Here is a 22,826-nt window from a genome sequence, read left to right on the forward strand (position 1 = left end):
TTTACATTTTTACTTACAGCATGTTCATATTTATTTTGTAGTAGGCCCTCGTTTCATAAACTGCTGCAAAGAAGCTTCGACTGTTAGATTGACAGTCCAATCACACTCGCTCTGCCCATCAAAGCATTGAATCTTCGACTATTTGGGGCTAGCCCTATTGTGCTCCAACAATCAGACTTGTACAGGCCACCAATTTAAATACAAAGAAGTGTCTTATTGTGTATTTGAAGCTTCAGTCAGAGTGGCATATTTCAAATCCATTTCCAAACATCAATGCACGGCAATACTCCACATATCAAGTGGATCAGTGCCATACAGTTAGCTCCGATCCGGCACACGGTAGCTACACTTTAATCTTGAGAAGCTGCAGAGCTGCAGTCTCTATTCATTCAACTTACAATGTAAATTTCCAGCTAAACTGAGGCTTTTCAAAAATCCTCTTCTCTCTCTCTCTCTTTCTCGCCTGCCATTCACTGGTTTTGTGCAGTTTTGCGTGCATGCCGTGCTGCCGACAACAACATGCACATTGCGGTTCCTCGCGGGTCTATTTCAAGTAGCCATCTATTTAAAAACGATATAATGAAAAATTATCGGAAAGTCCCGCGAGGTGCGGACAACTCGGCACAACACCAGTGAAGCTGGGGCTCCGTCTCTCCTGTCACTACACACACTCTACGCCTACACATGTGCACTGACCACCCAGCGTTAGAGTTACAATTTTTGAATTTATTCACTTTAATAACATTTATTGTAAGTTTTATTCTTTTTACATGTTTATTTACAGCATTAAATGTTGAATGTACATTGTAAGGCTGTATATTAACTTATTGGGAGAAAACTTGTAGTTTTCACTGGCCTCCAGTGGTAGGGTTTCAGAATGCCACCACTACGTTTCCAAGCACGTGCATGCTCAAACTCATGAATGAGCCAAAACAGAGACTTAACAACAGCCATGACAAAATGCTGGAAACTCAGGTAAAATCCCACTGCCACGTTGCAATGATATTTTTACATCAGCTTGACGTTGAACTAATCCATGCTCGACAAATGATCACATTACATTGATTGCATTTAGCCGACATGATATGTCAGCGTTGTGTATCTTTTCTACAAATTCATTGTATACAGTATACTTCATACAAGTTGTTATTTTATAATGTTTTGCAGTTAAAACACAATAAATCAACGTGCTTTTCTGTTTTCCACTAATAGGAAATGATGCAACATATAGAGATAAGAAAAAAACTAAATGTTTTTCTAAAGATTTAATACTTTTTGGCTTTTACATATGCTTTTTGGAGTTGCCTCATCATCATCAGAGAAAGGCTCTTTGTTACATTGACAGTTTCATGGATCTATTTTATACACTTGAGCTTATCTAATAGAAATACAGTTGATCTAAAAGAATGTGCCAGAGGTTTAGATACTGAGTTATGATGAAATTAGATTATGAAATGAGTTGGGTCCTGGAAATTATTAAAGATGGACTTTTCCCATATGAATAACATTTTTCTCACATCCTCCATCCAGTTATACTGTTTGCCTTGTCAGACCACCACTAACCCAGAGAAAACCCATTTCTTATGTTTGCAGGTCGTTGCCTTGCCTGTAACCTCAGAAATAATGTGTGAAAAGGAGAGACAGAGGCTTACTCCTCCAGGGCTGCTGTGTGGGCTGTTTTGGACAAATAGATAAAATGTTAAGCACATGTTTATTTTAAAAAGCAAACAGAAAAGTGGAACTCCAGTGCAAATATGTTAACATATAAAATAATAAAACAATATATGAAGATATTTACGTACATATATACATACACAAATATATACACCAAACATAACATAACATCCTGCAGTGCATTTTCTGAATTTGCGTCTGGGGTGAATGTAAATAGCAGCAACAAGATGATAATATGGTTTCATCTTCACATAAAAAGTTTGGCAATCGGGAAACTGTGTCCATCTTGACTACGTTTGGTTACTAAGCATCATCGATGTAAAACACCAGTCCACCTCCTCTCATCTTGCTACTCTGAAGGCTCAGAACTCAATCCGCAAAGATGTGGGCACAACAGTTTCTCTCTCTTTCCCTTTAGGAGCAACTTTAAGTCCCAGCTAGGCCAGCATGGCTCCTATCCCTGCTCTCTCTCCTTTCCTCTGGGGCGATCATAGCACCCACTGTGGTGCCTGGTCCAGTTAATCAGGCTGGGTGGATCATCTAGGTCTGCTGCTCTGTTATCCAAAACTCCGGCTTCCTTTTCCAATGACTGTCTATCTGTCATAGGTAATGCGTGTTTCAACAACACATTCTCACTCCCAACTTTAATGACTCCCGGTTACGCCAATCGGAGGTCACTAAGATTAATGTTGAGTCGGTGTGTACATATGCAAAAACAATGTCGGACACCGTAGTTTTCTCTGGACCCCTGCCAAATCTGACCAGTGATGACATGTATAGCCGCATGTTGTCATTCCGCCGCTGGTTGTCGAGGTGGTGTCCAGCAAACGATATGGGCTTTGTTGATCATTGGCAGACTTTCTGGGGAAGACCTGGTCTGATCCGGAGAGACGGCATCCATCCCCCGCAGCTCTCATTTCTAGAAATCTGGCCAAGTTTATTAGTGGACCAAATCCATGACAACCCAGAGTTGAGACCAGGAGGCAGAGTCGCAGTTTAACACACTTCTCTGCCCTTCTTTTTCAGCAGTTACCCACCCAAAACCCTACGCAGAGTCGCAGTCTAACACACTTCTCTGCTCCTCCATTTCAGGAGTTACTTAGTGAAAATCCTATAGTGACCGTGTCTGCCCCCCGACCATCGAAATTATTTAAAAAGGTAAACAGAAGAGGAGCTGTGCATAAAAACCTCATAAAAATGAAAACCACAAGAGCAATAGTGCAAACGAATAGGAGAGTTAAATGTGGACTCTTAAACATCAGATCTCTCTCTTCTAAAGGTGTACTAGTAAATGAACTAATATCAGATTATGATATTGATTTATTTGGTCTTACTGAAACCTGGCTGGGTGATGGATAATATGTTAGCCTAAATGAATCCACCCCTCCCAGTCATATTAATACTCACATTCCTCGAGGCACAGGCCGAGGAGGTGGAGTTGCAGCTATCTTCGACTCTAGCCTACTAATCAGCTCTAAACCTAAACTAAACTATAACTCATTTGAAAGTGTTGTTCTTAGTCTTTCGCACCCAAGTTGGAAATCACTGCAACCAATTCTTTTTGTTATAGTGTACCGAGCACCTGGCCCGTACTCTGAATTCTTATCTGAATTTGCAGAGTTTTTGTCAACTTTAGTCCTTAAAACGGACAAAGTTATTATTGTAGGAGATTTTAATATTCATGTGGATGTTGAGAATGACAGCTTTAGTACTGCGTTTATCTCTTTGTTAGATTCCATCGGCTCCTCTTAGAGTGTTCATGAACCGACTCACTGTTTTAACCACACCCTCGACCTTGTTTTGGTGTATGGTATTGAAATTGAACATTTAGTGGTGTTCCCACAGAATCCCTCTTTATCCGACCACTGTTTGATAACTTTTGAGTTTGTATTGCTGAACTAATCGCCATTGGTCAAAAATTTCTATACAAGATGTCTGTCTGATAGTGCCATAGCTAAATTTAAGGATGCGATTCCATCAGCTCTAAATACATTATCTAGTCACAAAGTAACGGAGGACTCCTATGCTAATTTCAGTCCCTCCCAAATCGATCATCTTGTTGATAGTGCTGCAGGCTCGCTGCGAATGACACTCGACTCTGTAGCCCCTCTAAAAAAGAAAATACTAAAACAAAGACGGTTAGCTCCATGGTATAATACTGAAACTCGCAAATTAAAGCAAATATCACGGAAACTTGAGAGGAATTGGCGTTCCACCAAACTGGAAAATTCTCGTTTAATTTGGCAAGATAGTCTTAAAACTTATAGGAAGGCCCTCCGTAATGCTAGAGCAGCGTACTACTCGTCATTAATAGTGGAAAATAGGAAAAACACCAGGTTTCTTTTCAGCACTGTAGCCAGGCTGACAGAGAGTCACAGCTCTATTGAGCCAAGTATTCCCATAGCTCTCAGTAGTTACGATTCCATGAGCTTCTTTAATGATAAAATTCTAGCTATTAGAGACAAAATTCACCAAGACCTGCCCTCAATTGGCACCGACTTATCTCTTAACTCAGGAAACTAAATCAACAATAAACACAGTTAAAACAGACAAAAAACAACAACTATTAAACTACTTTACCAGCCTTCTATGGTAGCAGAAACGCATATTAAACTTACATCCTGAACTGAGATTAAATTTTTGTTTTTTTATTAAATTATTGTACTGACCCCTGCACACAAGGCTTTCCTGAAATATTTGATCAGTATTTTCCTACTAACACTTTTACTGATTTAAGGGGCATAACCTTAACATTATTTATACATTGTATTTTCTTTTTTTCTTCTGTGCAGATTGACAGCAACGTTGTCGCGCTGATGGATGATGCAGCGCTGGCAAATTACATCCCCTCCTATGGAGACCGAATTGCCCTCTTCAATTTCTGCAAAAGTCTCCTCTCAAAATGACTGGATAGATTACATCAGTTCTGCTGCTCACAACAATGCCAGCAATGTCAGATTTGGATGATCATATCAAACTGTACTTCAGACTTTTTTTCAGTAATAAAGAAATACTTGCTATTTTAGCACATAACAATCAGACAGTAATAAGTGTCCGAACTTTAAAGAGAATTTGTAAAAGACTTGGTCTGTTCAGGAGGAAGAATCAGTCTGACTTGGAGCAAGTGCTGGCTTTTGTCCAACATGAAATCATGACCAATGGTCAGATGCAGGGTTATCGGTGGCTACATCTTCGTGCAGTTCAACGGGGATTTGTTGTGTCACAAGATACCATAAGACGCATCATCAAACTGGTTGATCCGCAAGGTGTGGAATTAAGACGAGCACGACGCTTGAGAAGACGTCAGTACAGCTGCAGAGGGCCAAATGCGCTGTGGCACATGGATGGCTATGACAAATTAAAGCCCTATGGCATTGCCATCAATGGCTGTATAGATGGTTTTAGTCGCTATGTGTTATGGATGGAGGCCTATACTACGAACAGCGATCCTAAAGTAGTTGCAAGTTACTTCATCAAAACAGTTTCATACATAAGTGGATGTCCAGAGAAAAATATTTTTCCTCACCAAAATAAATATCTTAATAGAAATGCCTCATGAAATGATTCAGTAATAAAAGTAGTATTGTAGTAGTAATAATAATACAATAGTGTTGAACTATAATAATCATAATAATTATCATAATCTAAATAGGAAACGTCAAGGTGCACTACAAGCGGGGCAGCATGCATCTTATGGATTGTTTGAAATACTGGGGAGCCAGCTCCCCTGAAAGACCAGAGACTCCTCTTAAAGCAATACAAGTATACATTTGGGTGGTTTGCTAAAATAGCCATCATCTTAAATATTTCCTAAAGTAATTTGTATTTTTTTATCATTACTGAAACTACAATGTTTGCATTTTCTTAAGAAAGTGTTTGTGAGAGCTGGAAGCTTTTAGCTCCTGCTGCTGTATCTCCCAGCTGCCACTGCTACCGCCACAATCTGTGCTGTGAATAAAAGCCGAAGGAATTGCTGAAGCAAAGCTAAAAATGGCTAAAGAAACTGGCTGATATTAATTGAAATGCATTTCAAAAATGTGGAAGCTGAAATGCAAAACTTGAACTGACAGCTCAAGTGCATTAGCAGAAGAAGCTAACAGCTGAAACATGTTCAAATGACTTAACACTGAAAGAAGAACTTAATTGTATTAATATCAGACATGAAACTCACTAGCCCCCTATTAAGATACACTTGCTGTCTGGGCATTTATTTTGAGAAACTAGGTCCAGCCCTAGTTTCCTGTTAACGTATAGTGAGCATTCAGGGTTTTTATTTAGAACTTCATCCTGAGCTTCTTATAGTTACTGTGTGCATGCATCAGTACATAATCATTTTGTGTGCCCTTGCTGTTTGGTGGAGGTGCTATTGGCATTTTGCTGTATATTTTTACATTGATTATTGTTGTGTGCTGTAGCTGACGGGGGCATACAATGACAATGCAGCAGCCTAGGTCTCAGTGTAGACATGCAGTAGTTACATACTATAAGACCAGCTATATTACACGTTTGTAGTCTGTATTTACTGTATCTTTCTATGCAGGATGAACTTGACGAAGTCGTCAACACATGGAATTCACACAACATCAGTGTCAAAATCAAGTGATGGCGCAGCCTCGGGTCGGCCTTTTGTGATGTACTCATTCCCAGAGTTGCACAGTGCTGAAGATAGACTCAAACCTATTGCCATGGAGGAGGTCACTTTGTGTATGGAAGAGTGTACTCCCAAAGGCCAGTTTCCATGCGATGAAACGGTTTTTGAACTGTATTGTCTACTAATGGAGGAACATGGATGGGATGCTCCAGCAGATCCACTTGCTGCAGCTGATCTGTACATTTTTTTAAGAGAGGAAATACAGGAAAATATTTGATGAATGGATCATGTCTGTTAGGTCTGTACTCCCACACAGTACTGTTGTAAACCTGTGTGTGTGTGTGTGTGTGTGTGTGTGTGTGTGTGTCATTGGGTGACTGAGTGGCAAAGAGCTACGTAAAGCACTTCGGATAAATTATATGTAATTGTGCAATTGTATGTATGTGCTATGTAGCCATTTACCATTTATGGGGCAATGGTTGTATAATCCAAAAGTTTTAATTTGTTAAACTGCAGGAACTCAAGATGACTGCAGCACTATCCTGACAGAACATATACAGAGAACATAACCAGTATAGAGCACAATAAAGACAAAATGTTTGTACCTAAATATCTCTTCATCAGACAAAGCCAACCCTTGTTTCGACTATCCACATTAAATAGAAAATGAAATGTGTGCAGGTACTACGACTGTGCATGTAATATAGCAAAACTCAAAATACAGTATGAGATAGAAAACTGGCAGTATAGACTACAGTAAAGAGGAACTGAATACAAACTAACAGAGGTCATGAAAGATGTAAATCTTCAACCAGTATATGACAATATAAACGTATTTATATGTAAACTTCTATATAATTATTTTGTTGCAATACTGTATGTGTTTATATTTTTTCAGCTTAATTTAACTAGCTCCCAAATAACTGTTTTCTGTAGTCACCTTTAGTCCTTGTCTCTGAAAAGGAAAAAGCTTTAATGTTTATGTGGTAGATTTATTTAATAACTGGATCTGTTTTTCTCTAAGGTATTGGCCCTCCTCTTCGCCCCACTCATCACAAAAGACATCCAGAAAGGGAGGGTCTGCTACTCCAACTTCTCAGGGACCAAAGGACCATGCCCAAAGCCATGGTGAAGATGTTGGGGTGACCTGAACTGTTTGTATTACATCGTCCCAACCAAATTATTCAGCATTGCTGTCAGTTAGCTTTTCAACAGTTGAATATTTGGGATACATCTAAGTACATGAAGACATAAAAGGATAATATGGACATCAAGTATCTCTAGAGAACTGTCTACTGCTATGGTGGAGAGAACAGTGTAATCTATCATTTGTTATTCATCAGCGTGATTATTCATGCGTATAACATACCTAAACAATTTTGAGAATGTAAGGGTGGCATGTCTGAACTCTCTGTGATTCATATGATTTGGTTCCAACCAAGCTAATATTGAAAGGTTTAGGTGAAGTTTGAAAGAAAACTACAACTACATTTTTATAAACAGGCAATAAGTGAAATATTTTTTAAGAAATACACTGATGCAAAAATGGGGACAAATGAATGTATTAAGTACTATTCTGTATGCAGTGAGGATATTTGAGGAATAAACTGTGTTCTAAAGCTTTTAAGCAGTGGAACAACTTAATTAAACATGAGAAGTATTTTGCTAAAAATGTATCAAGAAAAATATAGGCTTTCATATTCTATATATTCCTTAGAAATGTCTGACCCTCAGCAGCACCATTTTCAGGTGTTTTTTCTGCATCTTTAAATGACTTGTTGTAAATTCAGAGCCTTATTCTCACAATGACTACACAATGCAGTGTGTATTACTGTCCACACACTTCTTTCATAATTATTTTTATTGCCAGCTGATTTGTGTCCAATATGAATACTACAACATATAAAATGCTTGGTAACATTCTCAAATAAATAAATAAATAATAAATAAAACCTCATTTATCCCATCACTTTTTTTTACCTTTACCCATACAGACAGGGAGCTTCATCATTGTTCAATTCATTCAATTGAATACTGAATACAAATGTGGTGAAAGAAGAAACATTTTATTAACAATAAAAGTTTACATTAAAAACATTTCCTTGGTAATACAAATAATTAAGATGGTTAAATCTCATAACCAGATAGGCTAGTCTGTGAAGAGCACATAACCAGAATTGCTCAATTCTGTAAACTAACATTTGAATGTTAAAAGTAACATTTAACATGGCTACAAACAGAGGCTTTACTTAAGAGATTTCAACTAAAGCGATGCTAATAAGCTAAAAGTGGTCATTACATGAACAATTCTACATAATGTAGTATATAAAGATCCATTTTATTTTGATGCATAAAGTTAAATGTTTATCCTTATATCCTGTACTCTCATATAGCCTCTTTAACAAAACATCTTCTACAACAGTAACCTAATGTAAAAGATCAAGACCACTTCAGGTAAAATTAGCTATTTAACCATGGTCTGTATCACAAAATACCCTCAAGAGTCATCCATAAACAGGGTGTAGATTTAAGGCAAGTGAATGATGTGAAAGACCTGCACGCAGCTATAAAAAAAAGCTATATGCCAGACTTGCTTTTAGTAGCAAGGAAATAATTTCTGGTACTGAATTAACACAGCAGCTGAGAACCTGAGAATTAGGAACAATTATTCCTGAACAATTCCACCCCTTTGCCATTGCTGGTGTCAAATATGATGATCCACAAGGTAGGTAATAATAACACAAAATTATCAGACTGCATTGTATAGTGCCTGTGCAATAATAATCAGTAAAAAAAGTCCAAAATTGAAAGAGAACACATCAGATTTGCTGAAAACAACAATACCTGCAATTCTGGATTTGTATGACTTATTAACCCCACTTCAGATTTTTTCTTTAGTAACAAATACTTGCAAGGGTCTGAACTTCAAAGAGAATTTGTTGAAGATGTGGTCTGTTCAGAAGGAAGAACCAGTCCAACATGAGATCATGACCAATGACTGCAGACTGGCATTTTTGGTGTCACACATCTTTTACCTGGGTGGTACATCATTTTGCAACTTATAAAAATTAATAAAAGTGCAAAAACACAGTTTCATCATATTCTATAGCTGACTGCACACAACAGTGATGATGCATGCCATAGTCCATGCTGCTGTTGGAATGTAAGCCCTCAACCTCAATGTGTTGTGCAGCTTGAGAACTTGAATCTGTCAGAGATGGATCTGGCATTGGTAACAGACAGTATACCAGTTTGTTATAGTTTGTGAATGCACCACTAAAACACATGAAACAAGGGATAATAGCACTATAGTTTTTGTAACCAAGGCTGAGCTTTCTTAAAGTGCTTATAGTAGGTCCTAAATATATATTGCTCAACATTCCTTGCAATTTTGTCCATGCATTTCTACATAATTGCATCAAACGTGAAAAACTCTTAACAGTGGATTGTTGTGGTAATGGTTGTGTCAATCTAAACAATGTCCATTACCCAGACATTGCTTTCAAGAACTGCATTAAATTCTGAACGGAAATCTGGGAAGTTCTCATAGCTGTCAGCTATGTGCAGAATCTTCCCACGTGTGCCCAATTGGTCTTCTCGTGAACTCTGTCATTTCTTCAAATTCCACATAGATGCTGTCTGTAACTATGAGATCAGATCCAGTGCAGAACCGCAGAAATTTCTGAAGTTTACCTTCATCTAGCTCTCTGATGAATCTTTTCAGATGATTTCCGACTTCCTTCTGTTTTGGAGTCAAATTGATGTCAAATTTCAGCAGTTTGCAGACCTTTTTTGTGGTTGGTTGCAGGTCAGAGAACAACTTGGTCAGTGCCTCTGGACTGAGGGAGAGATGAGGATGGGTGATTTCCCTCCAGCAGTCAATAACAAACATGGGTTTTTGGACCAGTTCTTTGTGTGATATTTCATCAATTATTGTAGGAAGAGTCTCCGCTGTGATTTTCCTTCTACAGCCATAGCCGTCAAGAACTTCCACAAGATCATCAGAGTCAACTGCAGAGAAATCAGTCATTGCTTCCATCAGAACCTCACGTTCTTGGCTGCTCACAAACTGCAGAAAATGTGCTTTAAGATCACTGTACACACTGTTGAAAAGCACCTGTTCAAGGAAGGGGAGTGCCAGTTTGTTTGGCAAATACTGACAATCTTGGTAACCTTTCAAAAGGATTCTGCCAATTGCCTTCCATGTTTCAGCAGGGAAATCATGGCGAATGAAGGGCACTTTAACTGTTGTACCAAGTGTGCATCGATCGTAGAATTCATGCCAGAAACAGCTGAGAACATCTCTCAGTACCCCAGATCCACTTCCTGCTTCTTCTTTGTTGTCTGGAAGTTTGCGTCTCACATTCAGTGCTTTGTTCAAAATCTCTGCATCAGAGAAAGCTGTAATCATGTCATGTAAAGTGTTAGCATGATGTATGGTGATTGTTATCACTTCTTCTGGATGAGCTGGACTGGGGGGTGTAGAAAAACCCTCATAGATCAAAGTGTCATCTGTGTCTTCTTCAACACTGTAGAGGGGACCAAAGGTAATTGAGTCAACAGACATATCTAGAGAACGCTGGACTCCATCAAAATCACCCATGACATATTCCACTTGTAGTTCTGCTGTATTGATTTCATTTCCACTGTGTGCTGAGACAAGAATCACTTCAGATGTCTCGCTGGTATCATCAAGTTCTTTTTGCTTTGTTGCAATGTAAAAGCGTAACATTGTCAGCCTTGACGTCTCATACATAGTGCCAATGGACATCAGTGAGGTGGTTCTGTTTGAAGTCCCACACCTCAAACTCGAAATCTGATTCTGATCCTTTAGGAGATATTCCATCAGGAAAGAAAAGTTTCTTTCCTTCTTGAAGGATGTCTTTTAATCCAGCATTAATTGCCAATTTAACTTTTCTGGTGCCACCTCCCTGCTTTGCCCTCACCTGTCTGGCTACATTACCATCACTGTGAATCCATCCTATCTCTACATTTCGGGTTGTTTTAAGCTTCTTTGTCTGTGTTGATCTTGTGTCTGCATCTGATACGTTTTCCTTGGTGCCTTCCTTTCTGACTTTCATTTTCTCACGAAGTTTTTCCAAAAGTCCTTGTTTTCGCTTTGAGATGGGCTTTTTAGAGGGCAATTCGGTCTCCATAGGAGGGGATGTAATTTGCCAGCGCTGCATCATCCATCAGCGCGACAACGTTGCTGTCAATCTGCACAGAAGAAAAAAAGAAAATACAATGTATAAATAATGTTAAGGTTATGCCCCTTAAATCAGTAAAAGTAAAAAAACAAAAATTTAATCTCAGTTCAGGATGTAAGTTTAATATGCGTTTCTGCTACCATAGAAGGCTGGTAAAGTAGTTTAATAGTTGTTGTTTTTTGTCTGTTTTAACTGTGTTTATTGTTGATTTACGACCGGGAGTCCGCACAGGGTGTTTTATTTTGAAAATTGACCGGATTCTCTATGCCGTTCTGTGTCAGACTTCCTGTCCGGTTCATCTGCTCTGTGCTGCTTGACGAAGCTTCCGTCATAAATAGAGATGCAGCCAAGCGTGTATCTCCGTGAAACGGCGGAGCGCTAAGAACTTCCTTGCTGGAGTTGTACAGTCTTAAGGAAAAACACACATTAAAACACCCAATAGCTTCAGTAACACGTTATTTTCACCTGTCGCTGTCCGCTTTGTGTGTGAGGAGCTGCCCTCGGACACAGTGAGCAGACAGGAGGACAGAAGCAGCGCGACTGGCTGAAATGTTGCCGCGTCCATTCTTTTGTCAACAAACACAGACAACAAGAGTCACTAGTCACTGACTACAGATGCTCTCACTCGGTCTTCGAAGGCAGTTTAAAACATGATAATATAACCAAAATGTCAACAACACAAAAAACAGCCAATATTCTTGTTAGCTACCATATTAGCTATCAAAACATGCTAACTCGTCCCTGCATTACACATCCTTCATCCCCTTGAATTTCCTTTGTTTTTACAAACGCCATGCAACAAACTAACACATATTTCATTTTTACTCACCTTTTGTTCTTCCAGTAATGAAATGGCTTCATCTGGGACCCCTCGAACACGCAAAAACTCACTTAAATCCGACATCTTCGGTCAGTGTGTGGTTCCCGGGCCAATTTACATCATGCAAGTGATTCTCTCACATGGGACCTTTACAGGTACCCATACTTCTGACTTTAAACTCAGAATTTAAAAAAAAAAATTCACACGTGGCCCTAATCCTCTTCCGCATTTGTCTCTTTACATCGTGTTAGTTGAGAGTTTTGTCTGTTGTGGTTGTGTTTGTTGGTGGCGGTGCTTCCAGCCTGGCTGGGCAGCATGCCCGTTGTAGATGTGGAAGTGGATTTTGTGAAGCTGACACGCCGACATGCAGTGAAGTTGGTGCCGGCTGTCAGCTGCTCGGTGGAGGAGGCGAGTTTAGCGGTGGGAGAGGTGGTGGGTTATGGCAGCATTAAGTCTGCCTCCCGCATGAACGGAGCCATTGTGGTGTTTTTAGATCATACTGACAAAGTAAACGATGTGGTAGAAAAAGGGGTAATTATTAAAGATACTTTTACCCCGGTTCTCCCTCTGGTTAACCCTGCCAGGAAAGTTACCATCTCCAACGCTCCCCCGTTCTTAAAAAATGACTTATTGTTAAAAGAGCTATCCAGGTATGGACAGGTGATGTCCCCCATCAAGATGGTGTCCCTGGGCTGTAAGTCTCCATTGTTAAAACACGTTGTTTGTCACAGAAGACAGGTTTTCATGGTGCTAAAGAACAACTCGGCAGAAATTAATTTATCTTTTAATTTCAATGTGGACGGATTTAATTACATGGTGTTTGCAACTTCGGAAACCATGAAATGTTTTGGCTGTGGTGCAGAGGGCCATCTAATTCGCTCATGCCCGAAAAACATTTTAAAAGAGCAGGGAAATGTTGCAGCGGCGTCGGCCGCTGCCGCGGTGCCCAGCGCGGCTACCGCTGGCGCGGCTGGCGGGGCTGCGGAAGCTGCCGCGGTGCCTGGCGGGGCTCCCACTACTGGCGGTGCGGCCTTTTCTCCCGATACCGGTGGCGAGGCCCCCGGTACCGATGGGACTGCGGCACCTGACGCGGTGCCCGGCGTAGCTGCGGCTGATGCGGCCGCGTTGGAGGATCCCGGTAGATGTTCCTTGGCCAAGGAAGTCGCTGAGTGATTGTCTGATAATAAAATCATGTCCAGTGTGTCTAATGGTGAACTGCAAGAAAGAGAAAGCGGACAGGGAGACACATAACTGAACATTGACCAGGGAGAAAATGAGAACAACAGTGAACAGGTGTATAACAGTCAGTTGAATGAATGTTCTCAGAGCAGCAATATTTCAGTGTGTTCTGACTTTATTGAGGATGAAGATATATCTGATGAGGATCTAATGAAAATCGCACAGAAGAGAAAGAGCACAGAAAGTGTTCAGAGCAGAGCTAAAGTTGCCAAAGGAAAGAAAGACAGAAAAACACGCTCATTAGAAAACAGTGATTTCACACAAGAGGAGGGGAGCAGCAGCTACACTTTAGCTCAAATACAAAAGTTCCTTCAGGACACTAAGGGTCTCAGGCTGTTGAAGGTTGAGAACTTTTTCCCAGACCTGAAACTGTTTGTCAGTTCAGCTCAACCTCTTACCAGAGCTTCAGGAGGTTTTGGTGATGAAGGCCTCACAGAGCAGGAGATATATCGCCTCAGAAAGCTGATCATTAAGGTGAAAGCTCAAATTATTGGTGATGATGTTTAAACAGCCTCTTCTCTTCTTTTTCTTCCTGAAATGTTTGTTTTGTGTTTCTTTATTATTTTTCTCTCTCTCCATGGGTCACTTTAAAATTGGCACTTTAAATCTAAATGGAGCGAGGGACGACACAAAGAGAGCTGCCCTTTTTAAACTCGTGGAGTTTAAGCAGCTAGACGTACTGATGGTTCAGGAAACACACAGTAACTCTGAAAATGAGAGTCAGTGGAAGAAAGAGTGGCCAGGGCAGGTTGTTCTGAGCCATCAGTCCAGCTGCAGTGGAGGGGTTGGGCTTTTCTTCTCCAGAGGTTTCCTGCCTGCATCTTGTGAGGTGGAGGAAGTGATTGAAGGCTGTCTACTGAAGGTTAAAGTTCAGTATGAGAATATAAAGATGAATTTGATAAATGTCTATGTCCCATGTAATGCTGCGGAAAGGCTGCACGTGCTGAGTGTTTTAAGCAATACTGTCAGAAAATGCAGTAGTGATGAGTTTTTATTCTTGGGAGGTGATTTTAACTGTACAGAGAATCCACAGCTGGACAGGAATCACCAGGAGCCTCACAGGCCCTCCTCACAGAGCCTACAACAGCTCATAGAAACACACGAGCTGCTGGAGCTTTAATAAAAGTCAGAGACAGTACACATGGAGTCACTGCAAAGAGAATGTTTTATCTCAGGCTAGATTAGATCGGTTTTACTGTTTCAAGCATCACATCAATGTCTTTAAAGGTTGTTTTATTAACCCTGTGGGTTTTACTGATCACTGTCTTGTTTATTGTTCTGTTTTTATTAAAAACATCAGATTGAGCAGTGCTTGTTGGCATTTTAATACTGCACTGTTCCATGACAAAGCCTTTAAGTCTGTTTTTGAGTTTTTCTGGCTCACTCACAGAGAAACTAAGGCTGATTTCAAATGTATTCAGCAGTGGTGGGACTTTGGAAAAAGCCAGATTAAACAGCTGTGTCAGCAGTACACTCGCAATGTCACCAGGGACATTATCAGATCTTTGAAGGATCTGGAGATTGAAGTGGTAGAACTACAGGGTCTAGTAGGGGCCACAGGAAATCAGGGACACTTAGATTCCCTAAAATCTAAAAAGTTGGCCTTGGCCAGCCTGCTGGGTGTGACAGCTCAGGGGGCTCTGGTGAGGTCTCGGTTCCTGGACACCACACAGATGGACGCCCCGTCACACTTCTTCTTTGGTTTGGAGAAGAAAAACGGGCAAGAGAAAGATCTTTCACTCCATTCGATCCAGAGACGGAGTTTGCGTCTCTGATTCCTCTGAGATCAGAAAGCACGCAGCCAGTTTCTATAAAGAACTGTACAGGAGCGAGCTGACAGACCATCCAGAGGTAGAAGAGCTCTTCTATGCTGATCTTCCTCAGGTCAGTGATGAGCACAATGTAGAGCTGGAAGCTCAGCTGTCTCTACCTGAACTGTATCGTGCTGTGATGAGTCTGCAGAGTGGTCGAGCTCCGGGGATTGACAGCCTTCCTGTGGAGTTTTACAAGTCTTTCTGGTGTGTGCTGGGACAGGATCTGCTGGAAGTGCTTGGAGACAGTTTGGAAACGGGTCGTCTGCCTCTGAGCTGCAGGAGGGCAGTGATCACTCTGCTGCCAAAGAAGGGTGATTTGCAGGAGCTGAAAAACTGGAGGCCTGTGTCGCTACTCTGCTCGGACTACAAAATTCTGTCTAAAGTCCTGGCTTCCAGACTCAGACAGGTGATGGGGTCTGTCATTCACATTGACCAGACCTACTGTGTACCCAGTAGGTTTATCAGTGACAATATCACTCTGATTCGAGATGTTTTGGAAGTCTCTAGTTCATTGGCTGTACTGGTCTGATTTCAATGGACCAGGAAAAGGCTTTTGATCGGGTTGAACACCAGTATCTGTGGCGGACTCTGACTGCCTTTGCTTTCAACCCACGTTTCATAGCCAAGATCCAGATTTTGTACTGTGACATTGCGAGTGTTCTGAAGATAAATGGAGGCCTGAGCGCTCCCTTTTGTGTACAGAGGGGGGTGAGGCAGGGCTGCTCTCTGTCTGGCATGTTATATTCTCTGGCCATTGAACCTCTGCTTCACAGACTAAGGTCTGCTCTCTCTGGTGTCTGTTTTCCTAAATGTGACATTCTTTTCAAACTGTCTGCATATGCAGATGATATCATCGTTCTGGTGAATAAGCAGAGAGATATTGATGTGTTGGGAGAAACCTTAAATCTGTATGGCCTGATATCATCTGCTAAAGTGAACTGGGTGAAGAGTGAGGCTGTGATGGTGGGAGAGAGGCTGAAGAGTCAGCTCAGTCTGCCTGGAGGCCTCTTCTGGAAAACAGGAGGGCTGAAATATTTAGGGGTGTTTCTGGGAAACGAAGCATCTTTGAAGAAAAACTGGGATGGAGTTTTGGAGAAGGTCAAAGGTCGCCTGAACAAGTGGAAATGGTTGCTGCCTAAAATGTCTTTTAAAGGTCGGGTTTTGGTTGCAAATAATTTGGTTTCTTCGGCTCTGTGGCACCGTTTGGCCTGTGTTGACCCTCCACCCTCTCTCCTACCAAATATACAAAGAATATTAGTGGATTTTTTCTGGGACAAGTTACACTGGATTCCTCAGAGCATGCCTTTCCTTACAAAAGAGGAAGGAGGGCAGGGCCTGGTCCACTTGGCCAGCAGGGGGGCTACTTTCCGCTTGCAGTTTGTCCAGAGACTCCTCACTGGGCCTGCAGACCTGGTGTGGAGGCCACTGTCCTACTATATTCTGCAGCAGTTTGGTGGACTGGGACTGAGCTTGTCTCTGTTTTTAATGAACTTAAAAGGTGTGTGCATGTCCTCTCTGCCTGGGTTTTACCAAAGTGTTTTTAAAGTATGGATGTTGATGAACAGAGACAGGGACACTCTGACTCCTTGTATTGGCTGCTTAAGGAGCCTGTTCTGTTTGGAGGACGTCTGGACTGTCTTGGGGGGTTTTCACCCACTCTGTTTGACAAGCTCCGCACTGCCAGGATCTCCACGCTGGGGCAGGTGGAGGAGCTGACCGGACCTCGGTTGGACCGTCCTGCTGGTCTGGCGGTTCGTCTGGGGCTGAGGTCGAGCCGCTATGTCAGTCTGTTATTGAGACACTGGAGACATCAGCTGACGGGACACGAGGTCTCTCTCCTGATGGACTATAGAGACGGCTCTCTGCTGCCGGACGACACTGACCCATATCCTTTTACCACTCTGTCTCCTGACTTGACCGATGTTTCGGGACCTTTACTGGTCAACTCTGCTGGGGTGTCTCTGAGTGATGCCACAGGAAAGACACTGTACAGACTGTTGGTAAAAACGCTCAACAAAAAGACACTTAATGGACGTAGCGACACCCCCTGGAGGACTCATTTGGGTTTAAGCCCTGATTTTCGACCTGCCTGTAGGTCTCTGTATAAACCCCCCCTGACAAAGAGACATGCAGACCTACAGTGGAGAATCCTTCATGGAATACTGGCTGTAAACTCTTTTGTGTCTGTGCTGAATGGGAATGTACAGGACCATTGTCCTTTCTGTCTGCAGAGGGAGACCGTGTTTCACTGTTTTTTAGAGTGCACACGTCTCATGTCTCTGTTTGTTTTGCTGGAAAACATCTTTAGGGGTTTTAAAGAGTTTTTACTAAACAGGTTTTTATTTTATTTGTTTCTCAACAACAGAAGAACAAATGTCAGCTGATAAACTTTGTCCTGGGTCAGGCTAAGATGGCCGTGTATGTGAGCAGGAGAAAAAAGGTGGAGACAGATCAAGCCGTCAATGTGAAGATGTTGTTTGTGAAAATGATGAAGTCCAGGTTATTGTTAGATTTCAGTTTTTACAGAGCAAATCAGGACTTAGAAACTTTTTTGTCAGTGTGGGCTCATGGCAGGGTGCTGTGTTCTGTCCAGGCTGATCAGCTGGTGTATGCTGTGTTGACGATATAAATGTATCGTGTGTGAGCGAGTAGCGACTAATAAAAGTGTGTTTTGAAAAATCTAAAAATCTCTCTCTCTCTCTCCTCACCTCAACCGGTCGAGGCAGATGGCCGCCCACCCTGAGCCATGGTTCTGCTCGAGGTTTCTGCCTCTTAAAAGGAAGTTTTTCCTTGCCTCTGTCGCCTAGTGCTTGCTCTTGGTGGGAACTGTTGGGCTTCTGTAAATAACATCACAGAGTACGGTCTAGACCTGCTCTTTTATGAAAAGCGCTGTGAGATAACTGTTGTTGTGATTTGGCGCTATATAAATAAAATTGAAATTGAAATTGAAACATCACCATTTTGAAACAGCATGTTATTAAAGTTGTGAAACGTTGCAGTTTGGTTAGGTTTAGGCACAAAAAGTACTTGGTTAGGAAATTATCATGGTTTGGGTTAAAATAACTACGTACGTCAGACAAAACGTAGGTTAACTAACTCACAAAACTATCTTTACCGTCAAAAACTGACGCAACCGGGCTTCCCCCACTGAGCAGAGGCTGAGACTTTTAATTCATAATATGGGTTAAGATCCAGAAACACTGGATCCCACATATTCTTTTTTGTTTTTAATGCATTATGTGAAGCCCTTACCTTTGTGTATTAAATGTTCTATACAAATACACTTTCCTTGACTTGCCATGATGCAACTCAGTAGCAACCTTCTTTAAACCACTGCTTTCTCATGAAAACCCACTTCTTTCAAACCTCCACCAAGTGTTCTGTTAAGAATTCTCAAGGACAACCCAAGAAAAAGCTGTTTATGTCACCACAGTTATTTTTTCAGACTTCGGAAAGCTCTCATCAGAGCCACTGAAGACTGTTTCCACACGCTGAGTAGTACTCTTCATTATGGGTATATTTAAAGTCCTTAGCCGGTGTCCAAATTAATTTCATGTAAACATTATAGCTTACTATAAAAGTTGTTGCAGTGATTGTATTAAGTTTAAGCAAAGTGTACTTTGCTTAAGAATTATTAACTATTTCACATAGATAGCACAACAACAAACTTGTAACTTAAAATACGGAGAGAATAATGGTATTTTTGAAAAATAATGTGATTTTTAAAAAAATAATAAGTGCAATCAATGCTGCGTTCCAAACCTTGACTTGGCCCTCGCATTTGACCTGTTCCCTTCCTGATTGAGGCTTCACATGAAAGGTATTTCTGAAAACAACACTTTACACTGTGAGGTAACCAAGGTTACTTTCTGGAACAAATTTTAAAGGTTAAACTAAAGCAATAATATCTTTTGTATTGTCCTCCCGTCGACCATGCACTTGTCATCCTCTGGTTTTCTTGTTTTTTAAGCATGCAGTTTAAATGATCACCCTTCTTAGCCAACTTCATTCCAACTCATTAACACTACTTTTACACTTCTTGGGGGAATTCATGGTCAATATGTCTCATTTATAAGAAACTATAGCAAAATTTTAAGCTAAAAAAATCATGAATAATTTTGACTAATTATGTTCAGTATATAGCGCCTTTTAAGGGCAGAAATCACAAAGTGTTTCATAATAAAAAAAATATGGCAACATACATAAAATACAGACTACAGAAAGAACAAAAACAACGTAAATAGAAATAATATACATGTACATAAAGGCTAAACAGGTGGGTCTTGAATAGATTTGGGCCGATAGACGATGCCCCCCAAGCAAAAAGAACGCAAATTTGCACATTATACCCCCCAGTGAAAGCAGGTTTTAATGACCACGGACATTCTTATTATTGTTTTTAAGTATGCTTTGCACCTGCCTCAGAATTCTCTTCTCCTCACACACACCTACACCTCAGGTAAACACCCTGGCTTGCCCCGCCTCTCTCTGACTGAGAAGTCGTCTTGTTTCCGTATATTTCCACCTGCGATCCGTTATCACTGTGCTTTAAATGTTGAACACAAAAAAATTTGAATTCTGAATTTGATGAGGAGACATTGTGAATAAATCAAGCTCAGTGTCCCATTAGACCTTAGATGTCTTTGTCAAAAGCTTAGCAGCAGTCTTTTGGACCACCTGTCAGTGGTCCAGGGATCTGTTGCTAAAGCAAGCGAAGAGGGAGTTACAATTGTAATGACCCAGCATCTCTTGCTCTGCTTTTGGCTCTCTGTAGTAGCATTTCTGATGATGAAGATGCGGAACTGAGAGAAAAACAGAAAATGTTCAGACTGTAGATCACTGAGCCCAGTGCAAAGCTCTTAGAGCCTGAATGTGTACGTCCCTACTGCATTCCAAGAAATAGAAACGACAGCTGCAAAAGAGGCCATCTCGTTAAGTGACCTCTTTTGAAGTGATCTTCTTTACTGTACCAGAAAATAACTGGTATAACAGTTACAAGTGCAGTAGGTGACAGTTTCACTTTATGACAGCGTTGCGATTATATTATTATCATTGACCTTAATTGAAGTAATCATCATGAATGTCATTATGGCATTGCACATAAAGGTTTCACTTTGTGTTGAAAAGTCATGGGGACATTTAAGGGCTCAGATTAGGGGTGTACGATAACATAGCCCATTAGATGCAACAATGCACAATATTGGGGTCACGAAAACAAGATTTTAAACATTAAACTCTTAATTTCTTGCATTCTGGAAACATTTTCTGCACCAATTTATTGTGGAAATGTCTCAGAATATAACAAGAGAATAGAATATAATGCAGTAATCAGTAGCTTGTTTGTTGTTTTACTTTTTTTTTTAGAAAAGGCAGATCTCTTTCTTCTGAATTTACACTGCATATTTTCTTATTGTGCAAATAAATCTTTCATAAAGCACTTTTATTTGATATTTTCTAGTTGATATTTTTTTAGAAAACCTTTAACAAATGTTTCAACAAGTGCCCGTGGCTGCATGATGTCGGGTACTACAGCTGATGTTGAAGCTACTGCAGCCATCTCGAGTTTTTGGTTTTTTTGGCTCGCAACACAAGAAACAGAGGGCAGATGTGATTGGGCCAGCCCAGTGTCAGTGAAGAAAATTAACCAATGGGCTGCAGTCCGTGCTCTCTGGGCCGGTACCTTGGCCCATTTTGTTTTTACAGTTCTATAAATCAATAATTTACCAATAATCTGGCCCACCGATTACCAGTTCACCCCTTGAGCTGAGTACAGCAGAGTGAGCGGAACCAGGCAGGGAGACAGGTAGTGGGGAGTAGACACAGTCCAAAGATCCAGCAGTTGGTGTTCCAAATCCTATCTGAATAGGATCAGGGTCAGGAGTGAGTCAAGAAGTGTAGGCACATACAACATATCAATCAACATATCAACATATAGTCAACATATTAGAATACATTAAGTAGAATTACAAGGCTTGAGAGACTGACATGGTAGCTTAGTCTACGATTGGGCAGAGAGCTGAGGCAGGAACCAGGTATTTGAAGCGGAGCAGATTGAAAATGACTACCAGCTGCCCATCAACTCTTCACAGGTTGAATTTTTAAGTCTTAACATTGTGCATATTTAAGGGCGTGGCCGCTTTGAGTCACTCGTGAGGGTCTGGTGTTGTCACTGCTAACTCTCTGCCATCTGCTAGCCATCACCTCAGCTTTTTTGAGTCACTGAACTTGACATCCCTGCCATGTGTGTGCCTTTTAGAGTTTTTTTCATGTAAATATATATAATATATAAATATAATATATAAATATATAATAATAATATAATATAAAAATATGCAGGCATGCAAACTGGTCTGGGGTAAAAAAGGTGAGAAGGATACGCCAGCAGATAAACACACAGAGACAGGGTCAGAGGGGGCTGCTTTAAGTTTACATTTTGTATAGATAACATGTATTTGTCTAATGCAACAAGAGAAAGATACCTACAGGCGAGGGCGTCACTTTGTGTTGAAAATTAGAAGGGAAATAATTTCTAATCAGATTAGTAATGTGAAGATACAGCTAGCTCACGAGACATGGCGATGCACCATATTGGTGCCCCCAAGAACGAGATGTGACGATATTTAAACACTATTTATCATCAATGATGTGAAATATTTGAGATGGGGTGTCTGGGGGTCCTCCCCCAGAAAGTTTAGAGCATTAAACACTAAACAAAAAAATTGGATCTGGGAAAAAAATTGGAATTGAGCATTAAGGCCTGCAGTCTGAACACAGCCTTAATCTTCCCTACCCTTTTGTCATGTTTACAGGGAGAGAACAGAAACTGTGACTAGAAGTTGTTAAAGTTACTGACTGATGCACGAACGTTTTAGGTTCATTTTAATTAATCAGTAGCTTATTTTATCTTACTTACTTAATAAATAAATAAATAAATTAGGGTTGGGCATGTTAACGCGTTATTATCACGTTAACGCGTGAATTAATTAACGCCAACAATTATTTTATCGTACGTTAACGCGGTTTTTATTATTAGGTTATTATTTTGAAAGTCCGTACACTGGCTCCGAATACACATACAGTTAAACCATGGGTCACGGGAGGGGTGGGATGTTGATCAGCCTGCAAATCCCAAACAAGCAGCGGAGGGGCTTCGGCAGATGTCAGTCTTAGAAACGTTATTAAAATCACAATGTAGTTGCTTGGCACTCCTCAGATGAACAGGAGACAAGCACTCTGTGAGTAAATGGCAGGCGCTCTATGGATAATAACCATGGCAACAGTTTCTGTGTGCTACACAGCTGTAGCCTATTTAACTTAAGTTAAAATTATAGGCTACATAACTTTACCTGATAGACCTTCATGTAGTTTTACAGGGATGCTCTGCCGTGCGAATTCCCTCCGGTTGATGTCCTATATTTAGTAAACAGTAATAGATTCTGGAAACTCACAAATAGCGAGGATCAGCCTCTCTTTCAATGATT

The 22,826-nt window shown here is 40.7% G+C and overlaps 1 protein-coding gene across 1 annotated transcript; it reads right to left on the reverse strand.

The window, feature by feature from the left end:
* Positions 1-8,320: 8,320 nt before the first annotated feature.
* On the reverse strand, positions 8,321-12,562 carry LOC119891112. The gene is made up of 2 exons (XM_038702448.1): positions 12,302-12,562; positions 8,321-11,482 (listed from the first exon to the last, which is right to left on the reverse strand). Exon 2 carries the CDS (start codon positions 11,109-11,111, stop codon positions 9,819-9,821), a length of 1,293 nt encoding a protein of 430 aa, XP_038558376.1. The 5' UTR covers positions 11,112-11,482; positions 12,302-12,562; the 3' UTR covers positions 8,321-9,818.
* Positions 12,563-22,826: the final 10,264 nt, after the last annotated feature.

The sequence above is a fragment of the Micropterus salmoides genome, unplaced genomic scaffold (genome assembly GCF_014851395.1).
Source record: "Micropterus salmoides isolate LMB-PRFRI ecotype aquatic unplaced genomic scaffold, ASM1485139v1 Ms_hic_scaffold_7, whole genome shotgun sequence".
Taxonomy (NCBI): domain Eukaryota; kingdom Metazoa; phylum Chordata; class Actinopteri; order Centrarchiformes; family Centrarchidae; genus Micropterus; species Micropterus salmoides.